At 40.2% G+C, this 20,530-nt stretch overlaps 1 protein-coding gene across 7 annotated transcripts in view; it reads right to left on the minus strand.

The window, feature by feature from the left end:
* Nucleotides 1-270: 270 nt before the first annotated feature.
* Nucleotides 271-20,530, minus strand: part of utrn (utrophin) — a 198,788-nt gene continuing 178,528 nt past the window's right edge. For 4 of the 7 annotated variants that reach the window (XM_085372080.1, XM_085372085.1, XM_085372081.1 and 1 more), the window contains 5 exons: nt 19,474-19,539; nt 12,178-12,339; nt 11,129-11,366; nt 7,210-7,285; nt 6,797-7,007 (listed from right to left, as the gene is read on the minus strand). In XM_085372080.1, coding sequence (XP_085228206.1) covers nt 6,841-7,007; nt 7,210-7,285; nt 11,129-11,366; nt 12,178-12,339; nt 19,474-19,539 — 709 coding nt within the window. In that variant the 3' untranslated portion in view covers nt 6,797-6,840. Of the gene's footprint in view, nt 1,592-4,124; nt 4,151-6,796; nt 7,008-7,209; nt 7,286-11,128; nt 11,367-12,177; nt 12,340-19,473; nt 19,540-20,530 lie in introns of those variants that run through there. The other 3 variants (XM_085372086.1, XM_085372082.1, XM_085372084.1) reach the window with 2 other exon arrangements.

The following is a 20,530-nucleotide window of genomic DNA, read 5'->3' on the forward strand; positions in this document are numbered from 1 at the left end:
TTCCATCTCGAATTATCGCATTCACAAGACTTTCAGAAAGCTTGACCTCTGACCTCGACTTTGAGGTAGATTCCAACTAGCCCAAGATTTTTTAGTAGATATACCTATGGTGTAAATTTAAAACTCCTACATCGCTTTGTTCTCGGGTTAACGCATTCACAAACTTCGACAACACGACATCATTTTCAACTTTAAACGCAGACGTTGCCAAAAACATAACCTCCTGTGGTGGAGGTAATAACGAAAGCACATGGGGGACGTGTACTTGTTATAAAAATTTTATTTTGAATAAAACAACGTAGCCATATTACATGTAGTGTGGTCCATCTATTTTACATACCTCAGGAGAAGCGACACAGTTCTGCCATGGTACGGTTCATCATGATCATTAAAATCATCATCACCATCAGTTTACAGTCAGAGGTTATAGTAGTGTTGTTCAATCTCACAAGTTTTACAGGGTAGCATATAGCACAACAACACGACGCAGTGAGGGACCAGTGCTAGAAGGCCAGTGGAAAACCCCCCCAAAACAACCCAGCAACAGATAAAATACTACTCATCATAACGGGAGGCTAGCTTCAGCAGGCCACAGACCCATCGTGGTACAGTAATAGTAACTTGTTTTTTTTCCTTTTTTTAAACTTGGTAACTCCTCATTGCAGTGTACACCAATACATTGAGCTAAAGCTTAGAAATCTATACCAGGTTGCTCATGGTTGTAAATGAACACACAACTGTTTGACGCGTTTACGAACCACAAAAACAAAACTGTGTCTATGAGTCTGAGGTAGCAAGGCAATCATGGCTTTCCTCTGATTTCTGAACATATATCTCTTTTAAAAAAACAAACCAAACCTATTCTACATGATAACGGCGGGCCTCTCATAAACCCAGATTCAAAACAACTTTAGATTTAAATCTGTAACTTCCAAAACCATTTTTACACAATCCCACAATAATACATCGACTCTCACCTCCGTCTTCCACGTGTGGAACGACAAACTTTGTAGGCACAGAAGGGGTAAAAGTTTACTTTAACAAAATCGCAGCTGAGACAAAGTCTGCCGGCATATCGATGCTTTTTAAAGGGGAACTTGACATCAAGCATGCTACGAGATAGATAGGAAAACAAACCAGGTGATCCGAGAGGTGATAGTTTACATTTTGGAAATGATCCTTTCAGCCACCGGGAGCAGTGTGTGCGCTCCCCAAGCATTTAACAAAAGTCTGGGGCTATTCGGGGCTCGATGGTACAAAGCAGTGGAATGACAAATAAAAATGGAACAGTTTGATTCCCAGTTAAGTCAACAGAATTCAAACAAAATCCCAACCACCCTCTGAAAAACAAAACAAAAAAATCTATACAAAGCCCCGTGTCCATATACTCATCTGCATACCTAAATAAATCACTGACAAATGTTCAATTCGGTACAATCTACAGTTCATAAAATATACAGTTTGCATAGTACAAGACAAGGTGGTAAAAGTAGTTAAGTTGTCTGCTCCTGTGCATCTTTGGGATTTAGGGGCAGGGGATTTTGTTTGTGTGGGAATGGTCTCTCCATCCTCCAGTCAGTCCTCACATCATCTGAAAACACACAGAGAGAAAACGCTTTGGATCAGACGACAAAAAGCAAGAATCTTGAAACACGACAGCGCCAGTTCACATACAGCCACAGAAAAGCTCGGATTTATGAGTCTCTTTGGTTAGTCCCGAGCGCTGCAGGTGAACCCGCCTCATTTCTCTTCATCAAGACATCACCGTGTGGAAACGTCAGAAGTTCAAACAAAGTAATCGGGTTTGAGAGCTGGCAAATGGACTGCAGTCCCTCAAGCCAGTTAGAGTCCATTAGGAGTGCAGAGGGGGGAAAGTGGGAGGTGGGCATGGATGAATCTGGGAAGATTTTACAAATCAGAGCTCTCCTCAGAAATGAAATTAGGCACTCAAACTAAAGCTTTGCGCTGAAGTTAAAGGAGAGTGCATGGAGCGCTGTCCGCCGAGGACTATAAAAAGCCAGGAGTGGAAGATGTTTGGGAAATGAACTCATTAGATTTAATATTCAATTGATGTGGTAATGCATGTGTTGTGTAACACTGCTGCAGATGAGTCAGATGAGGTTGCATTATTGTACAGAGGAACGTACTCCAAAGCAGGTGGTAAATAAACACATCATTAACATGGAACCTGCAGGAGAACAGAAGAATGAGGAGACCTGTGGTTCACATAGTGTTTGTAGTCAAAGTGCATATGTAGATAATGAATACAAGTCATAAACTCACAGTGCTGTAAAAAAGTATTTGCAGTCTTCCTGATTTCTTAGTTTTTTTTACATTATGTTTCAGGTCGATCAAATTCTAATATTAGACTAAGATAACCCGAGTAAATACAAAATTCAGTTTTTAGGTGATAATTTCATTTATTAAGGGGGGGGGGGGAAGCTACACCTGCCTGGTTATGTGTGAAAAACTTATTGCTAAATGATAAATTAACTGTGGAAAGCTGAGTTCAGTTTCAGTACCCACACTCAGGCCTGATTACTGTCTGATCTCAGGAAGCAACACATCATGCCACGATCGAAAGAAAGGGCGGAGAAACAGTCATTAATATCTATCAGTCTGGAAAGCATTACAAAGCCATTTCTAAAGCTTTGGGCCTCCAATGAACCAGTGTGAGAACATGGTAAACCGGCCTACCACAAATAAAGCGAGAGAGCATCAAAGACTCATTCAGGAGGTCACAAAAGAACCCAGAACAACATCTGAAGAACTGCAGGCTTCACCTGACTCAGTTAAGGTCAGAGTTCGTGATTAAACAAGAAAACGACTGGGCAAAAATGACATTCGTGGATCCAACACAAAGGCTCGTCTAAGATGATCCCCAAGACTTTGGGGAAGATATTCTGTGGACTGAGGAGACAAAAGCTGAACTCTTTGGAAGGTTTGAATTACATGAATTACATGTGGAGTAAATCTAACACGGCATTTTTATAAAATGATTATTGCACCAACATCCTGACAACAATTCTACCTTTCACCAGAAGATCCTAAAGGAAATTACTCTGTCACTAGTTCATGCCCTGAAGCTCAAGAGCATTTGCAGCAGGGCAATGATCCGAAACACACCAGCAAGTCCAGCTCTGAATGACTCAAAAAATACAAAAAAACAAACAAAATGAAGGTTTTGGATTGACCTTGTCAACGTCTGCACCAAATGAGACTTTTTGACACGACCTTAATCAGGTCATTCATGCATGAAAACCCTCCAGTGTGGCTGAATTAAAACAATTGGACAAAAATTCCTGCACAGGGATGTGAAATACTCATAGCCAGTCGTTCTTGCTGCCAAAGGTGGCACAACCAGTTATTAGACATAGGGGGGAATTACCAGGTAGGTTTGGATAACAAACTGCATTTTGTATTTACTCTGGGCATCTTTGTCTAATATCTTCGATCTCAAACATGTATGTTTATCAAATAAACAAAAAAACAAGCAAACCAAGAAATCAGGAAGAGGACAAAGTTTTTAACAGCGATGTAAATTTTGAGTTGCAAACTGCTTGAAAGGACGGGCTGTATTGTTCTGGTCAACAGAGAGAAAAGTAGAAATGTCTGACTCTCAGAAAATAGGCAGTTTAACTGGCATGTAAAAGTACTGCTTATTGTGCAGGGAGACAAGCTGAGCAGCTTAAAAAGACCCTGAGGGGAAAAGAGGTGTGAAGCAGAACCAAGGGACACCGGAGCGGGGTAAATAATTACAGTGGGAAGAGGTCAGCGGCAACAGCTTTCACAATACCTCTGTCCCAAAATGCACCTTGGCCTCAGACTGAGAGAAAGAGAGGAGCCGTTAATGGCACTCCCCTGGGATCCATTAGCAGCCGCTTTCTCACAGAATGTGGAGGGTTGAGGCAGGTGAAGGCTTCGTGGAGGGGACTGCTTTTGTGGCAGCAGCTGTAATTACCTCTAAAACGTGCTCTCTTCCAACTTCTCTCACCTTTGCCAATTACCAAAATACCAATCCCTCAATACAAACAATACGGCGTAAGAACAAAAAAACAACCCACTGCTAAAAGACAAATTAACATCCCCTGTTGCGTCTTTAAATTTATGGGAGAACGTCTTACCTGTGGTCTCGAGGAGAGGCTTGAGGCTGCAGGAGGCAAAACAAAGAAAAATTAGAGCAGTTTAACACTTGAACTCCCCAGTTCATTTCAGCATTTATGAGTCTACACAAAATTGTCAGCCTCTGGGTACCTCCCACGTACTTGTGCGCACACTGAGCGGCTGAGTCCCGGTGCCTCCGAGCTATGCAGTAACCAAATTCTAATAACGCTGGAACGTGTGCCAGATTACAATGGATTTATAAGTAAAGCCCTCGCAGGAGTTTCGACTCTCCAATAATGGAATACAATTTAAAAATCACAGAGCTCGATATTTTAGCATTCTAATTTATTTTGCTATTTGATTAACGTTCCCAAAGGTGAATATTGTTTCAGATTCAGCTATTAGGAGTAATGAGCTATAACGTTTTCTTCCCAATTTGATCAAATACCAAATTTAAATGATGATGGCTGAAACAATTAGGCCTGTATTTAAACTCTGTGCATCTGAGCAGACATCAGAATCGAAGGCACAAAGTCACAAATGGGTGCAGAGGAACCTGGACCGCACTGAGCAAACCATCCGAAAACAGAAAATTTCAGCGCCGTGCAGGACGAGACCATCTGAGTTCAGGATTACAATACTTGACACTTTGCTGTGCACACAAAGACACGGGAAACAGGCACAAAGCCGAGTGGCAGCGTGAGAGATGAGGAAATAAAAAGGAAGGATACACAGCAGGAGTGTGCGAGGGGCTGAAAGAGGAAGAAGACACGAGGATCGATAAGAGCACTGAGAGGTGGTAAAAAAAAAATCGGAAGGCGGATGATGAGTTTGGTTGATATTGTAGATTATGATGATTACATCAGAAAAGTACCACCGTTTCTCCACAGGCTCAAGCGTGCACCTTTTTAGCAGAAAAAATACCTCAGAGATGTCTAAAGTCAGTGTTGTGCTGTGAACATACTGGGAATCATTGACTTTCATGCCATGCATGTGTAATTTCAGTTATCCCATGAACCTAACGGATCTACTTTGAGTTCAAGTTAAATACTGCTTATAAACATTCAATGCAATAATATGTAAAATAGTATGATAAAAGAGGGGAATGTTACAAAACCATTTGTGTAGCTGAAATGTAAAAGGTGGTATTTAATAAGTAAGATGACAGACAATTACTGTAAATAGCAACTATTTTTAAAAACTCTTCGTTGTTCCAGACGTGATTGAAGCTAAACTGCCAAATATTCTCCTGTCCCAGCAATTCAACAGTCTGTTTTGGCAAATTTATCTCAGTCGCAAACACATATTTCAGATCAAACAAATTTAAATATTAGACAAAGATAACCCGAGTTAATACAAACTGCAGTTTTTAAATGACGATTTCTTTTAAGTAAGTGACAAAGCTGTCCAAACCTAGAGTACCTGGTCCTAAGTGAAAAAGCGATTGCTAATAAACTAATGTGGCACCCTTGGCTTCAAGACCTGCAATCGAGCAGTTTGTGATAACTAGAAATGAGCTTTCCACATCAATGTGGAGGAATTGTGGCTCACTCTTCTTTGCAGAATTGTCTCAATTCAGCCACAGTGGAGGATTTTCCAGCATGAACAGCCTGCTCAAGGTCATGCCAAAGCATATCAATCAGATTTAAGTCCAGATAACCCAGTGTTTACATCCAAAGTGTGCTTGAGGTTCAGGACATGAGCTGATTGATGGTCAGGATTCAGGATTTTCTGGTAGAAAGCAAAGTTCATGCTTCCTCCAATTACAGCAAAACAGCCCGAGACCATCACACTACCACCACCATGTTTGACTTTGGCTATGATGTTCTTTTCTAAAATGCTGTGTTAGTTTTGTGCCAGATGTAACGTTTGTCTCGTCAGTACACAATATTTTTTCCCAAAAGCGTTGGGTTTTTTTTAGCAAATGTGAGACCAGTCTTTGTGTTCTTTTCTCCTTGGAACTCTCTCATTGATACCATTTTTGCCAGTCTCTTTTTTGTTGTTCAATCATGAACTCTGACCTTAACTGAGGCAGGTGAAGCCTGCAGATGATGTTGTTCTGAGTTATTTTGTGACCTCCTGGATGAGTCGTCGCTGTGCTCTTGGGATAATTTTGGTAGGCCGGTTACTCCTGAGAAGGTTCACTGCTGCTCCAAGTTTTCTCCATGTGCAACTAATGGCTCTCACCGTGGTTCACAGGAGTCCCGAAGCTTAAGAAATGGCTTTCTAACCCTTTCCAGGCTGATAGATGTCAATGACTTTGTTTCTCAGCTGCTTCTTTAGATCGTGGCACGCTGCTTTCTGAGATCTTTTAGCCTACCTCAGACAGCTTCTGTTTAGATGATTTCTTGATTCAGCCAGTCTGGCAGTAATCATGCCTGAGTGTGGGTAGTGAAATTGAGCTCAGCATTCCAAAAAATGTGGTTAATCACAGTTAATTCATCGTTTAACGAGGAGGAGATTAATTACTTTCTCACACAGGGCCAGATAGGTGCAGGTAGCTCCTTTCTCTTCATAAATGAAATAGTCATTGAATAACTGTATTTTGCAATTACTCAGGTTATCTGTGTCTAATATTAAACATTTTTTGACGATCTGAAAGATTTCAGTGTGACAAATAAGTAAAAAAGTAAGAAATGATCACAGCACTGTATCTTGCACATGCTACATCAGTTTTTCTGTGAAGGGCTTTTCCGGTTAAGCAAACTGTACTTTTTCCTCTGCTGACCTTCGACCTTATGGTGAGACAAAAAAAAATCTGCTGCAGGAGGCTGGGAAGACACGGTGGGAAATTCGAGGAGGACGATTGGGAAACTTACGACTGCATGCAGGGAAGGAGTTGTTAATCTGCTCCATTACATCTGCCAGGTCAGAGCTGCTGTTATGGGAGTCCAACAGCTCATCTGAACACACATGCACGCAAAGCACAGAGAGGTTGATTTTCAGTTACCACACGCACTCACACTTTAATACTGCACCACAGCGAGGAACAGTTTACATTTACAGAAAAGCGAATATTTTTTCTCTGTTGTGAGCAATGGACTGATATCTTCCTATTTAAATAAACAACAGTACATTAAGCCTTTTTCAGCTTGAGTGTCTCACCTGAGTTTTCAGTAAGTGGCCCTCGATCTTGCACGATGGGGGAGGACAATCCATTTACCCTCGAGTCCACATCGGGCTGATGGAGAGACAGACATGAAAACAAAACAAAACAAAAGAACATTTAGTCATTATAACACAATTATTCCACTTGGTGGCTGCTTGACAACTTCAAAATTAGCCCTGCTTCACAGCAGCAGGCGGAGACAAGAAACAACCAAAGGGCAGCACAACGAGGCTCTTGTCATGTGTACAATTTCCCCAAACAAGCCAAAACTGAGTTTAACACACTACAGTATCAATCACATTTCAAGCCCTCAATTAAAATTAGCCCAGTTTTTTGTTTTGTTTTAGCTCAAATGCTTTACCCTGATGGTCTTCAGTGAGTGGAAAGGTAAAAAATATGTGCACATGCTCTTAAATATAACTGAAGTAGAAAATGGTTAAAACAGATGATAGTACATACTTAAATCTAAACAACAGCGCTCATATTTAGGATTTTTCTCTGCTTCTTGCCACTCTGTAACCTCTAGCCTCATCTTGATATAACAAATAATTATTTGCCCTCCAGTGTGCTGTGTTCTCAAGATCTAAAGATTCACAAATAAATTAATATATTACACACACACACACACACTGCAGAATATGTCAAAAGTCTGTTGAAAAACCAATTTCTCAGATGCTCAGAAGTGAACACTTCATGTCCAGTGACATTCACGGCACAATCTCCCATTCCCTTTGGCTTTTCAAGTTCAAGAAAGTAAATCAATGCTCCCTCCCCTCTCTCATATACCCTCCTTCTTCCTCTCCTCCTTCATCTCCTCGTGCCCCTAGCGCTAGCGAAGGCTAACATGTTGGAAACGTCTCTGGAGCACAACCAAGTGTCTCGAGGCTCGTCTTAGAATAGCTCAGGTCAGGGTTTTGGTCACCCTTCGGGAGTGTGAATTTAATGCGTGCCATCAGGAAGGCTGGGTTTATTACTCTGAAGCTTGGCAGTAACACAGCACTTGATGGAAAGACGTGTTGACACATCGTCAGGTCTCCGGGGACTCTCTGAGAACTGTAGTTCTTACTTAAGTGTTTGGACGTTTCCATGTGTGCAGGTAGCTGTGTGCGCCGTTTATGTTTGGATTTTCTGTCTGTTGCAATCAGCGTCAGAATAAATCCACTGCAGCATGCGGCAGCATTGATGGAAAGTCTAAACAAGGCTAACTCAGCGGAGGTAGAAATGCAGTAGCTTAGACAGTATACAACACTACAGCACATTGCAACCTGACAGTCTGCTGTATAAACCAAATTAAGAATCGCCTTTCAGCCCAGGTTTTTCAAGCATTTCTACTTTGAGATTTTACTTCCTCATCGCTATAATTGACAGTTATAGCAAACGTTTTAGCATTCAAAATAAACATGAGCGACACAGTCCTTGATTCGCTTTACTTCTTTAGTTCTGTGTGTAGTACAGGGATGAGAATTGCCAAATGACTTTCGGTTTGCCATCATTAATTAGACACCATGGGAAGTCATAAAATATTCAGTTAAACTTCAATTTTATTTTTTTCCCCCAATTCTGTTTTATTTAATGCAGTGGCAAATTACAAAAAAAGTCTCCACAAGGTGCTTTGAATTGTAAGTTAAAGACCCTACAATAATACAGGCACTTAAAGAAAAAACACTGAAAACACTGCAGTGCAAGTGTTGCTGCTGCTGGTTGCTCTGTGGCTTGTTGCTAAAAGATTTGAAGTGATTTGGTGAGCTAATGAAGCTGAAGGGAGATTGCTTTTGATACTTGTATCATTAAAAGTTAGGGGGAAAAACACTAAATTTGAGGCTTTTATTTTGGAAATGTGGCACCTTAAGGATGCTGGCAAACTATAACTGATGCTTTTTTTTAATTATGAATTTTTTAAGCATTCTCTTCAGGTTATAAATATAAATTGGGAGCTTTTATTTTTGAAAATTTCACAGCATCAAAGCACCTTAATAACATCCGATAAATAACTGAAGCCATAATGAAATTTTTAAAGAATCCTGTTCAATTCCTGCAACTATTCTGATGCTTTTCTTCTCATTGACAGATTAATAATAACACATTTAACCTTTTATTTATTAAGAAAACACACTGAATTTGAAGCATACTGGTCTTCCATTTAGAAACTAAGGACTTTTATTTAGAAAATCTGACAAACCCGTGCAGGTCACTGCCACTGTCAGGGTGTAGGACTGTTATCTAACATTGTGTGTGAGACGGACGATGAGAGGGGCAGCTTTAAATTGTGAATGACAGCCAAAATACTTCAAACTGCCTTCAAACTGCAGTATGACGTTAGCTCGTTTTAGATGACTGACTGGAAAAAAAAACCTACATATACATCTTGTTTCCCACACTTGATGTCAAGAAAGTGAGAAGAAATCCACCAATCAGAGATTCAGAATTTCAAATTCATCATAAGTCATAAACTGTCAACTGCATCCACCTGTATCAGATAAGCTGTTAGTTACCATGGCGATGGCATTCCTGAAATGGGCTTGGCGCTCCTCTCAAAAAAAATTGCTTTCATCCTGCAAACCGCGGCTCATATTCACCAGCTTTAAAAAGCACGAGCGCCCCAAAAAGTTCACTAACAGATCTGCATTTTGTTTTTGTGATTTTACTTTTAAAAACATGGTCATGGAAGCTACATAAAAATGGTGCTTATTTCTAGTTTTTCCTTGATCAAATTATAACGGGCCACCCAGATATCACTCCTTTCACTTAAATACTACAGATTTAAAAAAACCCAAAACATTTCCTACAATCTGGTGGTAAAATGATGCTTGTAGAGTTAAAATTGACAAATCGAATCAATGAGCAAATGTGGGTTATAGTGTCTGTATGTCCTAATAACACTACCAGTATCTGGAAACCTTGCATCATTAACTGCATTCTAAGAGAAAGTAGAAATCAGTGTCCTAACAGCTATTTAATATTTTATTTTATCTACTGTACTTCTGCTGAAGGACACATTTAAATTTAGTGAGAGTGCAATACTAAAACTGTTTCTGTCCAAATGTTAATCATCTGCCATTAAATATCTGCTGAGTCACGTCAGCTGCCGCCTGTTGTTATGAGTTATTGCCCATGCTCACAGCTTCTCAGCTTCCAGAGAGCCAATACCTGCCCCCCCCTCCCCTCAGTTTGCTTTGTCAGGATTGCTGCTTGTTTGGCTTGAGGCTTGTGAATTTCTCACTTGGCACAAACAATCCAACCTCAGTGAGCAATTAGGCCGGGTATAAACAAATCTGGAAGTTATTACTACGGAGATCGGAGATGGATGCTGGGTGGAATGGAAATGATGTGATTAGGATCTAATCTGAATGATGATGAGCAGTTTTTTAAAAATTGTGATAAAAGTGGGTTATCATGTGGATTTCGGGATTAATAACTGCAAGCTCATGATGGAGCTCGACTTTGAACGAATCCCTTTAATTTACTGGAAGCTTTCTGTATCAGCATTTTACTTTTACGTCTGCTTAAATTATTTTTTTCCTGAGCCGTCTGAAACAGCCCTGCCAGCTGGTGTGCGTGAGTGAGTCTGTGAACCGTGATTACTGCCCTGCTGCTCCTCAACAACAAGCCTAATGAACTGAACGGAAAGGAAGCTAATGTGGAAAATAAACTTTATATCGCAGTTGTGTATGTGCTGTACTCAAAGGAGAAAACCATAATTCCTCTGCTCTGCTGCAAATTGGTCCTACTAGCCATAAGACAGTAATCATGTGCTGTATGAACTTGCTGTATTAACAATAACAATGTTACTTCAGGTTTTAAATTATTTTCAGATAAACTGCATGTTTTCTGTCTGCAAAGCACCAAAACTGCAGTCGGTAACGGGAACAAAACATAACCCCAAGTCGGGGATAAAATGTGTACATGATACGTCACCTTGTGCAGTAGCTGTCGGAGGCGATGAAGCTGAGATTCCAGCTGTTTGTTGTGTTCCTCCAAGATGTGCATGCGGGTCTCCAGCCGGCCTTTGTGTTGTCGTAGCAGCCTGGCTTCAGCTAAAAGATCTGCCTCATCGGGGTGGGCCGAGGGGCCCTCCGTCTCCCAGGGGCTTCCTGTAGGCGTGCCTCGCTGTCCATGTTGCTCCTTAAGTTGCTCATACTCCCTCTGCAGTGTCCTGAAGAAAAATTGAGAACAAATAAGTGAAGAAACAAGAAATGTGTCCATACACATGGATGAATGTGAAATTGACGCAGAAGCTGTGGCAGCTGAACAGCTGGGAAATTGGACAAATAACGGGAATATGTTCTTCTGCCTGGTGTTTCCCGTGTAAATATATAATGTTTTAATATTCTTAAAACATTCAAAAAGCCAGTTCTGAACCTCCACAGCGGGACGCCACACAAAACACCACACTCGTGTTTACCTCTTCATTCTGTGTGAAATCCTATCCACAGTGGATAACCAAACATAACGCCCCCTACCAAATCTCTCGCCTCACTTCCTCTTCACCCTCTCAGTGCAGAACTATAAGCTGCAGTACTTTACTTAAGTTGGCATTTATGAGACCAGCTGTAAAGCTCTCACCCGCTCCCCTCTGCCTGTGTATGTGTGTGTGTAATCAGTGTTAAATCACTCCAGTCGAGATGCTGGAAAAAGCATCTCGACAACAATAGATTGCACAGTCACTCTGTGTCTATACCAACTCCATTTACAAATCAAAACGGGGAAGGAGCTGGCGGGTGAGATGCACTGGTGGTACGGTAAGTGTCTGTGTGCTGTAGTGTGACTCGAGCGTACACGTGTACTTGAAAGAAGAAGCTGTCAATAAACACTTAGCGTAACAAAGGCAAACAGATAAACCCCATTTTTATGCATTTTGAGAATGTCACTTTTCATAAAATTAATCAATAGCTTGTAATCACTATCAGCAAAGACGTGATTATCAATTTTAATAAGATTAGCCAGTTTTGATGTTTGTCTCCTACCTCTGCTCCTCCTCCAGACGCGCTATGATCTTTTCCAATTCGCCGCGCTCTTCCTTCTCCACAGCCTGTAAGATTTGGGCAGGACTCTGAGGCTGGCTGCAAGGAGAGGCCTCCCCCCCCAGTGTTTGGCAGTACTGCAGGATCAGGGCATGCTCATCATCCCTGTGGAAAGTGTAGAGCTTATGATGAGTGACGAGACCCACACATCCTGTCCCTGCTATTCAGTTCAATTCACCTTCTGTTCAGTTAGAGACGAGCTATTTACTTTTGCCATTTGAAAGAATTATGGTAACTACTTGTATCAAATCAGTACGCTTGAAAATGGCTTTGAATGAACCCTGGGTGATTACCATGACACAGTGCTGCTCTATAAAGGCAGCAGAAGGAAAGTGGAGGTTGAAGGGTTTTTCATGCCAGCCAGCAAACTGTATAAAACAGTGGTTCCTAAATGTTTCACCAAAAACAGCCCAAAAGCCCAAGAACCCATTTATCAACTACAAACTGAGCTTTAACAGTGAATTTTAATCCGTTTACCAGCTATGCATAATAATTTTGTCTTTTCATATTTTTATTATGTTTTCTGACTTTCAATTGATCCGTTTTATTAACTCTTAACTGTGTTCTCATTACATCTAGCTGACAGTAAGGTTCAGCTACGCATGCTGTTAGCTTACAATTTCAACTGGCACTTAAATTTCACCTCTTCAGTCATGATTATCTTCTGATGGTCTATTTCTACTCTTTGTTCACTTTAGTCAACTCTTTACTTGTCTGCTTAAACATGTGCAAATCTATAATTTTTTTTTTTTAAACAGCTGTAATTTGTATTTCATGTTAGTTATGCTAACTATTGCGCATATTTCTTGACTACTGCAGAAATACCTTTTCAGGCTATTTGTAAACAAGGCTAAGGTTCTCAGTTCTGCTCAATATTTTTATTTATTTATTTAATTTTTTTAACCTCTTTATAAGATTATTGGTCCCTCCACAACAATCCCAATTTCTCATTTAGCCGCTTGGGAAAATGAATTGCCCACCCCTCCTTGTCTAGCAATCGATGCTATACACACAGACGGGAATGCTTTTCCCCTATTTAAGCCAGTTCGCATCTATTCTCTTGTTTGTCTGTTTTGATTTTTTTGATTACATTTAACATTTCAGCTTTACATATTCCATAGCTAAATGTACAGTACACTCCGTTGATTAGTCTCTGTGTATTGATAGCATGTATAGTTAATTTAAATCAATAATAAATTTAGTTTGTGTTATTTTTTTCCTCTTTCACCATTAGCAGACCCAAACTTCATACATGCAGTAATCAAATTCTGAGACCACTGCTAAAAAAGACACCAGTTTCAAACAATTTATTTATCTATTTATTATTATTTATTTATTTTACATTTTTCTGTCCAAATTTGAGTCAAAACACTTGACTTCTCTCAGAAATGAATCAAGCACAACATCAAACCGCTTCTGTTCAGGAATGCAAGTAAATAATTTTTTAAAAAAGTGCTTTGCTACTTTAATCTGCTTTGGAAAAAACAATAATTATACTTAAACATTAGAAAAATAATTTTGATTAAAGAGTTTAGTGTAAAAAAGCAGTAAATTAGCCATTACAAAAAGAAAAAAAAATGTTTACCAATTATAAAGTCTGAATTTATGGCAGATGCGGTATAACCCTTTGACTGGATAGTGGTCTATGTATGTTATATAAAAGTATATAACAACTATGTAACAACTTTATCTATAACTCTCGACTTAATGTTTCAAAATACGAGTTTTAACAGAAGAACAGAAGAAACATGAATGGCAGCTTCCAAGCACCCGATCTAAACAAGGATTGTGTTAGCTGACGTCTTGATCCTTAGACACAGTAGGTGTGCCACGCTGTAATCTCCACAAACCCGGGTTTAAAACACAGATGTGTCAGTCGTTACCATCAGATAACTGAAATGAGGGGAGGCTGTGAGGAGATGGAGGGAGCAGAGAGGAGAAAGAGCCCGGCAGACAGCGAAAAGATATGGAGGAAGAAACAGCTGCTGCTCTATACCTGCATGTGTGGTTATCCGCCTCTCTCTTTATGTGCCATCTCAGTGATGCGAGTAGTGCCAAAGCCCACCTGTCACCTTCATTCTGAAACACAGCCTGCGCTGAAGCCGAAGCCCTGACACACTCACACGAAAAGTTACACTATAACTTAAAAATCCTTTCTCCGGCTGTTGTCCTATAATGTTTATAAATTTACGTGAATAAATTTTAAGGAAAATTTCAGTCTAACGTCATCTGTAGAACTTAAGTATTTAACATCTGTGTTAAAGATAAATATTTATTTTATTTATGCTATTATTCTATGCTATTTTACATTAACATTAACCTGCTCACACTTCCTGTAGCGTCTGTGCCACACGTTAATTGCTTAAATCCGTGTTCCCAGATCTCAGCAATTAACCTGGTGAGTGTAAGATTATTAGCATGGATAAGTTTTATGTATGAAAAGTAAATGCACATTATCTGACTCACAGAACATAATACTGTGCTTGAGGTGAAATTGAGTCTGAGAGCTGAAAACCCTGCAAAGCTGACTCAGTGACATTAGGCAGGTGCTTTCTCTATACGCAAAGGAGACTATGAAATGAGTCCCTAATACTTGGCTATCAAGAAAAAGTTAACACAATAACCCTGAAGAACAATCTGGTGAACTAAAATGTCTCAGGTTTTCCATTTCACTTAAGAGTAGTGAGCAGAAATTCAGAATCCATTATGGTCACATGTATAACCACAGACAGAGGTTACCGAAAAGGACGCCTTTTTTTCTGGAGACGACAGTAATTATACTATTTCATGACCAAGGTATGGGCTGAGTGAAACGCTTATGAAAGGGAGCTCAAAATAGTCTTTTTTATCTCTTTTTAACATAAAAGAAACAATATGCCCAGCCTTGCATGAACACAGAAAAAAAAGCTTTTTATGATTAACCGGCCTAAGCAGCTTATATGATGAGTTCAGAGCATCCTTTTCTTTAGGAATTCAATTCGGGTCTAGTTCAACCTTCCCTGTATTTCGGTAAAGATTTTAGGTGCCAGTCATAAAAGGGACATGAAATAAACTTTCTAAGTGGTGAATGTAATGCTTAAACCTTTCCGCACTCTCAGAGAAGAACAAACACATTCCATAGCTTAAAAAAAAAAACGAACTCCTGTAACTAGCAGCTCCTCTTGGCCTCTTCTTGCATACCACTTCTTCCAAATATAGTTTGTGTGATGACTGCTTTAACTTTCACACACTCTTCACAAACTTAACTTTCCTAGACTTTCTGAAACTTTTATGGAGATTCTGGCATATGCATGAACACAAAGTATCTGTAGTTATTCATCAATTTCACTAAATAATTGAAGGCTGAAGATGCTGAAACCAGTTGTTGAAAAACGGCACAAAGAAAGCAGAAAGAGACGGGAAGTCGACACAGCTGTTGTTGCAACAAGCAGCAATACACCAGCAGGCACACACACAATCACATTTCTCTCTTTGAATTATCACTCTGCTGTGACAGGGCAGACGCTCATGATGGAGATGGAGCTACTCGCTACAGAGAAACTAGGACCGGGGTCCTGCACAAACCGAGTGACCAATTAGGGAAGGTCCCCGACAACGGAAAGCTGCAGCAGGACATTATAGCTGGCAGGAGGAACCCAGAGGACTGCAGGAAGGGGATCATTACGTGCGAAAATGGGGACTAGAGGCGGTAGAGTAGTCTCACAGACCACCTGCTCTGAAATCCTGAGAGAAGGAGGAAGTGCCCTTTCAGTGCACTTCCTCCTGCAGGCTTACACAGCGTGGGGGCGGCTGAAGAGAAAGAGACCCAGAAATTATAGAGATGACAGAGGAACAGAGGATCAGTGTGGCAGAAGATTTAAATGTGAATAATAGTGATGAATACCAAGGCTGTTAGTTCACTGTAGCTACAACTTGAATATGAATTCCATGCTTGGTACGCGGGAAGGCGTAGGACATGCCCGAGGGGACTTTTACAGTTTATTCCGCTACAACAGTGATCTCCAGGCTCAAAGTCTACCTAACATATCACAAAGCAAGCATCTCCTCTCAAGCTGAATGCCACGATCAACTGAGTAGTCTAAGCTCAGAGAGAAACAGTGAGAGATGAAGACGGATGAAAATATAAAGAAAGAGAAACAACGAAATCAGGAATACCAGAGGAAACAGGGAAAAAAGGGGGGGATCAAAGACGGTCAAAGGCAAAAATCTTTTATTCTTCTCCCCCGGCGAGAAACATTTATAATCCTTGATTTCTGTGTGTAAAGTCCTTCATTTATTAGAGTTACTGTTCTGCACTGCACGCAGGGCTCTAAAACATTATTTCAGTGTTTAACACCCTGCAGTGTTTAATCTGAAGGTTGCCTGGGCCCAAAGGTAAAGCATGATTAGACTAGAACAAAAACTGATGAAAGAAGGAAAAGAGAAAAAGGGGACAATCGGGCAGGATGAAAGGTGGTTTCAAAAAGTAAAGGGCTGGAAAAATAAAAAGGGAGAGGAACAGGAATAAAAGGGCAAAATATGAAAGACAAGAAAAAGGGACAGTGCTCGGGGAAAGACTGGAAAGCGAGAGATAACCAAACAATAAAGCCCGGCAACAAAAGGGGAATTGGAGAGTCTCGCTCCTCGGTGGTGTCCTACGGCGCCGATGACAACGCTGCGCTTCGGTTGAGGGTCAGAAATAAAAATAGGCAACGCTAGGTTTCTAATTAAGAATTCCCTTTTACATAAAAGTGACGCGAAACAAAGAAGCACACGTGCATGCACGCGCACGTAATAATTATTGAAGTCAATGCAAAGCTAAAGATGAGTGGATGTACTGAAAATACCAGCCAAAAGCCAAACACGCGCATTTAACGGGCAATCGCAGTCACCCGTGTTACGGAAGCGCCGACACCGCCGCCTCCTACAGCAGTTGGGATAATTTCTGTGACTGTGTGTCCTTACAAATCACCAGATGGAGTGCAGTGATAGACAAAGAGGCTTTGGTGAAATCAGCTGTAGGCAGAAAAAAGTAAATCTCGCAAAAAGAAAGAGGGGGAACAATAAACCACTCAAAACTCAAAGCTTTGAAAGGAAGGGGAATGAGAGTTAATTCGTTGCAGAGAGGGACGCGTGGCTGAGTGGGCTGCTTCACTGTAGTGGTCTATATAACAATGCCTTTAAAAAAATTTATTTGATTCAAAGTTACTAACGGGCCCACTGATGTGCAAAACAGCTGCTAGAACTACTGTGAATGGCATTCAGCTGCAGAACTGAAGCACTTAAGTGGACACTCATGACGTTTAGTCTAAAGTAAATTTCAGGGCAAGTAGGCTGGCTCTAATGATTATGCTTTTCACGTGTAACAATTCCCATCAGGGATGAATTCAGGATTGTTTAGCCAATAGTCAAATGTAACAGCAGACAGACTAAATGTAGGTAATTTTCCCAGTCAATTAGCGATACCCTTTAGGCTGAAATTGGATATATATAGAAGATGGCTTTATGGTGCACCATGAATATAAAACACTAACCAATCAAATAACAATGTATAGTTGATAATACATTACTTCTATTGATCTAAAGGCATTTAAATGTCCCTGTGCTGTTTGTATATGTAGTTTGCATCTGTTGCTTTGCAGTGAAAGTGTAAAAGTAAGAGAAAGCCCAACTTTGACTATGCACTAAATGTTCCCTTTCTGCTGTTAAACCCATTAGCCTTTCATCGAACCACCATCTTCCTCACTTCATTAATGCCCTGCATACATTCTGTGTCTAACATCTGCGTTCTTTCCAGTTTGTTTTAGAGTTGGAAACGATAATGGCTTCTTCTCTTAAATAAGCCCGAGCGCAAAGCACAAAAGAGAGAGTGAGGAGGAGTAATGATAATATGTTTGTCCCGCATTACGAAAGCTTTGAGCGAAAATAAATCCACCTCTGTTTCTACTTTGCCCTGCTCGCCAACAGTTTTTGTCTTTCCATTCTTCGGTCCTCCTATTGAGAGCGGACAAATGCAGCTTTTGGGAGTCTTCAATAGCGTTTTGTCTTCGTCTGAAACTGTTATTCTAAGCATCAAGGTTGGTTGAAGGTGAAGTGTGGGAGCAGTGGTCCACACGATGCAAGCACATCAGCAGGGGATACAACCTACAACACAGCGAAGTTGCTTTATCTTTACTGCAGATTCTCAAAGGTTTTAACCATCCACCCCGTGTGCCCTTCCTCTGTTGTGCTGTAAATGCTGTAAATACTCTTTGTTTTTTAAAGAAGAATTTCCTTTTAGAAATCCCCAAACTATATTCGCTTCTGTTCACACAGCGTCTAGGGAATCTCTTTGCTCTCCACTTCCAAAACCTCCAAAAACACGTTTGTATAAGGTTTTTTTTCCTGCCACTTCAAATTGTTTTTGAAAATTAAAAAAAAACAAAAACAGCTTAAATCTTTCCATGCACGTATCCAAACCTATGATTTGGAAAATCTTAAAGATCTACAAATGTCTTACCAAAAACGATGCAAAACCCAGAAGTAATTCCCTCCGCAATGATGAGTGTGTGTGTTTCTATTTGAGCTCGGAGGGCATTTGAGCCGCAAGAGCAGCTCATTCCCGCGATTGGGATCTTAGTTGGGAACCAATACGTCCTTCAACTTGAAAGGCCTGCAGACAGAAGCACGAACACAATCGGGATCCTCTGCGCGCATGCTCCTCATCAGCTTTTCTCCCATTTCTTGTGATTTTCTTTTCACGGTTTGCCATGTTCTCATCTCCTTTGATTAACGATAGCGCTGTTGTTATCGCAGATCCTGAAAGCAGACACTCTCACTTTGTCATTGTTGGCACTCTAATCCGGTACGTTCTTTCTAAAGTCCTCTACTTCACACTAATCAACCACATTGTCTTTTCCCCCTCATTTCTCACTTCTTTTACTCTCCAAGAAACCTTTCTAATTTTTTTGTGTCTCCAGATCTCGGTGCAAAGATGTCAAAAGCTACCTGGTATTTATTTATTTATTTAAAAAAGTGCTAGGCAAAGCAAGGTGAACAGTTTTCACTGAGGATTATAATGAAACCAAATATCTAATATGGATATCTGGAACATATTCACTTGTGAATTATCAGCTTCATGAACATTAAAATGGGTGTTACAATATATTATTAGACAAATCTCAAGTCCCAGACACTGGAAATTGAAATCTGTCCAACATAGTTGAATGGAAAACACGTAACCATGTAGAAAAATGCTGAAAATGACCAGCAGTGACTCACATGCTTCCTGTGGCTGAGCTGCTGTCTGTGGGTAGAGAGCCGTTGGAGCGTTCCATCTGAGCCAACCTGAGGAAAAAAAACAAAACAAAACAAAAAAAACACCATCAGGGAAATTACCAGCTGAAACTAAACCATTTGAAAGCTGTCAACATCTCATTTAAATGCAACAGAGCATTAGAGCAACAGCGTCAACAAATTATATTAATGCCACAGTAGCAGACCAATTAAAATTTAAAGCATCTCGTGGAGTCCACAAGCATGTTAATGATAAAGATGCCACAGTTTGTTTGGGCTTTTTTTGGTGCTTTTTGTTTTTAAGGGAGGAAATGGATTACATCATTGAGTGATTCTACTTTATGCATGCACAGTTTATATCCGAATGTATGGGATCAATGTTTGGATGAATATGTACGACATGCTATGGGGAAAACGTTTGTTTTCTTGATGACATATGCAGTCAAAGCAGCCATGCTAATGAGGCTGGTTCCCCACATCAAAGCCTGTCTTACACCAGTGTAAAAGGGGCAGATTAAAAATATAACCCACAATATTAAGAAGTTGATCTCTGACAGAATATACATTAAAGGGAGAAGCTATAATTCTAATATGAAATCTCATCAAAGTGTGCATATCTTCATGCGCATCCGTACGCTCCAATCTAATCTCTTATGTGTTTTTATTACAGCTGAAATTGTAATTCTGGTGTCACTTCTTCAGTGAAACGATACCACCAGAAACAGTGAGCGAAGGTTAATGATGTGTAGCTAATGGAAGGTTACAGGGCTGCGTCACGAGAGTCATAATGAGTAAAGCTTTCTGCAGAAGTCCTGGAAAACTGCGGTTGGGTTTTGATACAGGAGATGAGATTTGGACCAATTAGAAAATCTTTTTAATGGCACAGATAGGATATAGCAAGTATATCAGTGGATCTTAGTATTAAAATGATTTTTAAAAGAACACGACAGAAATTCAGTCCAAGTGCAAAAAAAAAAAAAAAAAAACTACTAAAAACATCAGTTTGTTGATGCTGTTAATGATTAACTGCAGCTCACACACT

This window comes from Diplotaxodon limnothrissa, linkage group LG15 (genome assembly GCF_057381915.1).
Source record: "Diplotaxodon limnothrissa isolate DT_005_m linkage group LG15, D_limnothrissa_male_GT1.1, whole genome shotgun sequence".
Taxonomy (NCBI): Eukaryota; Metazoa; Chordata; class Actinopteri; order Cichliformes; family Cichlidae; genus Diplotaxodon; species Diplotaxodon limnothrissa.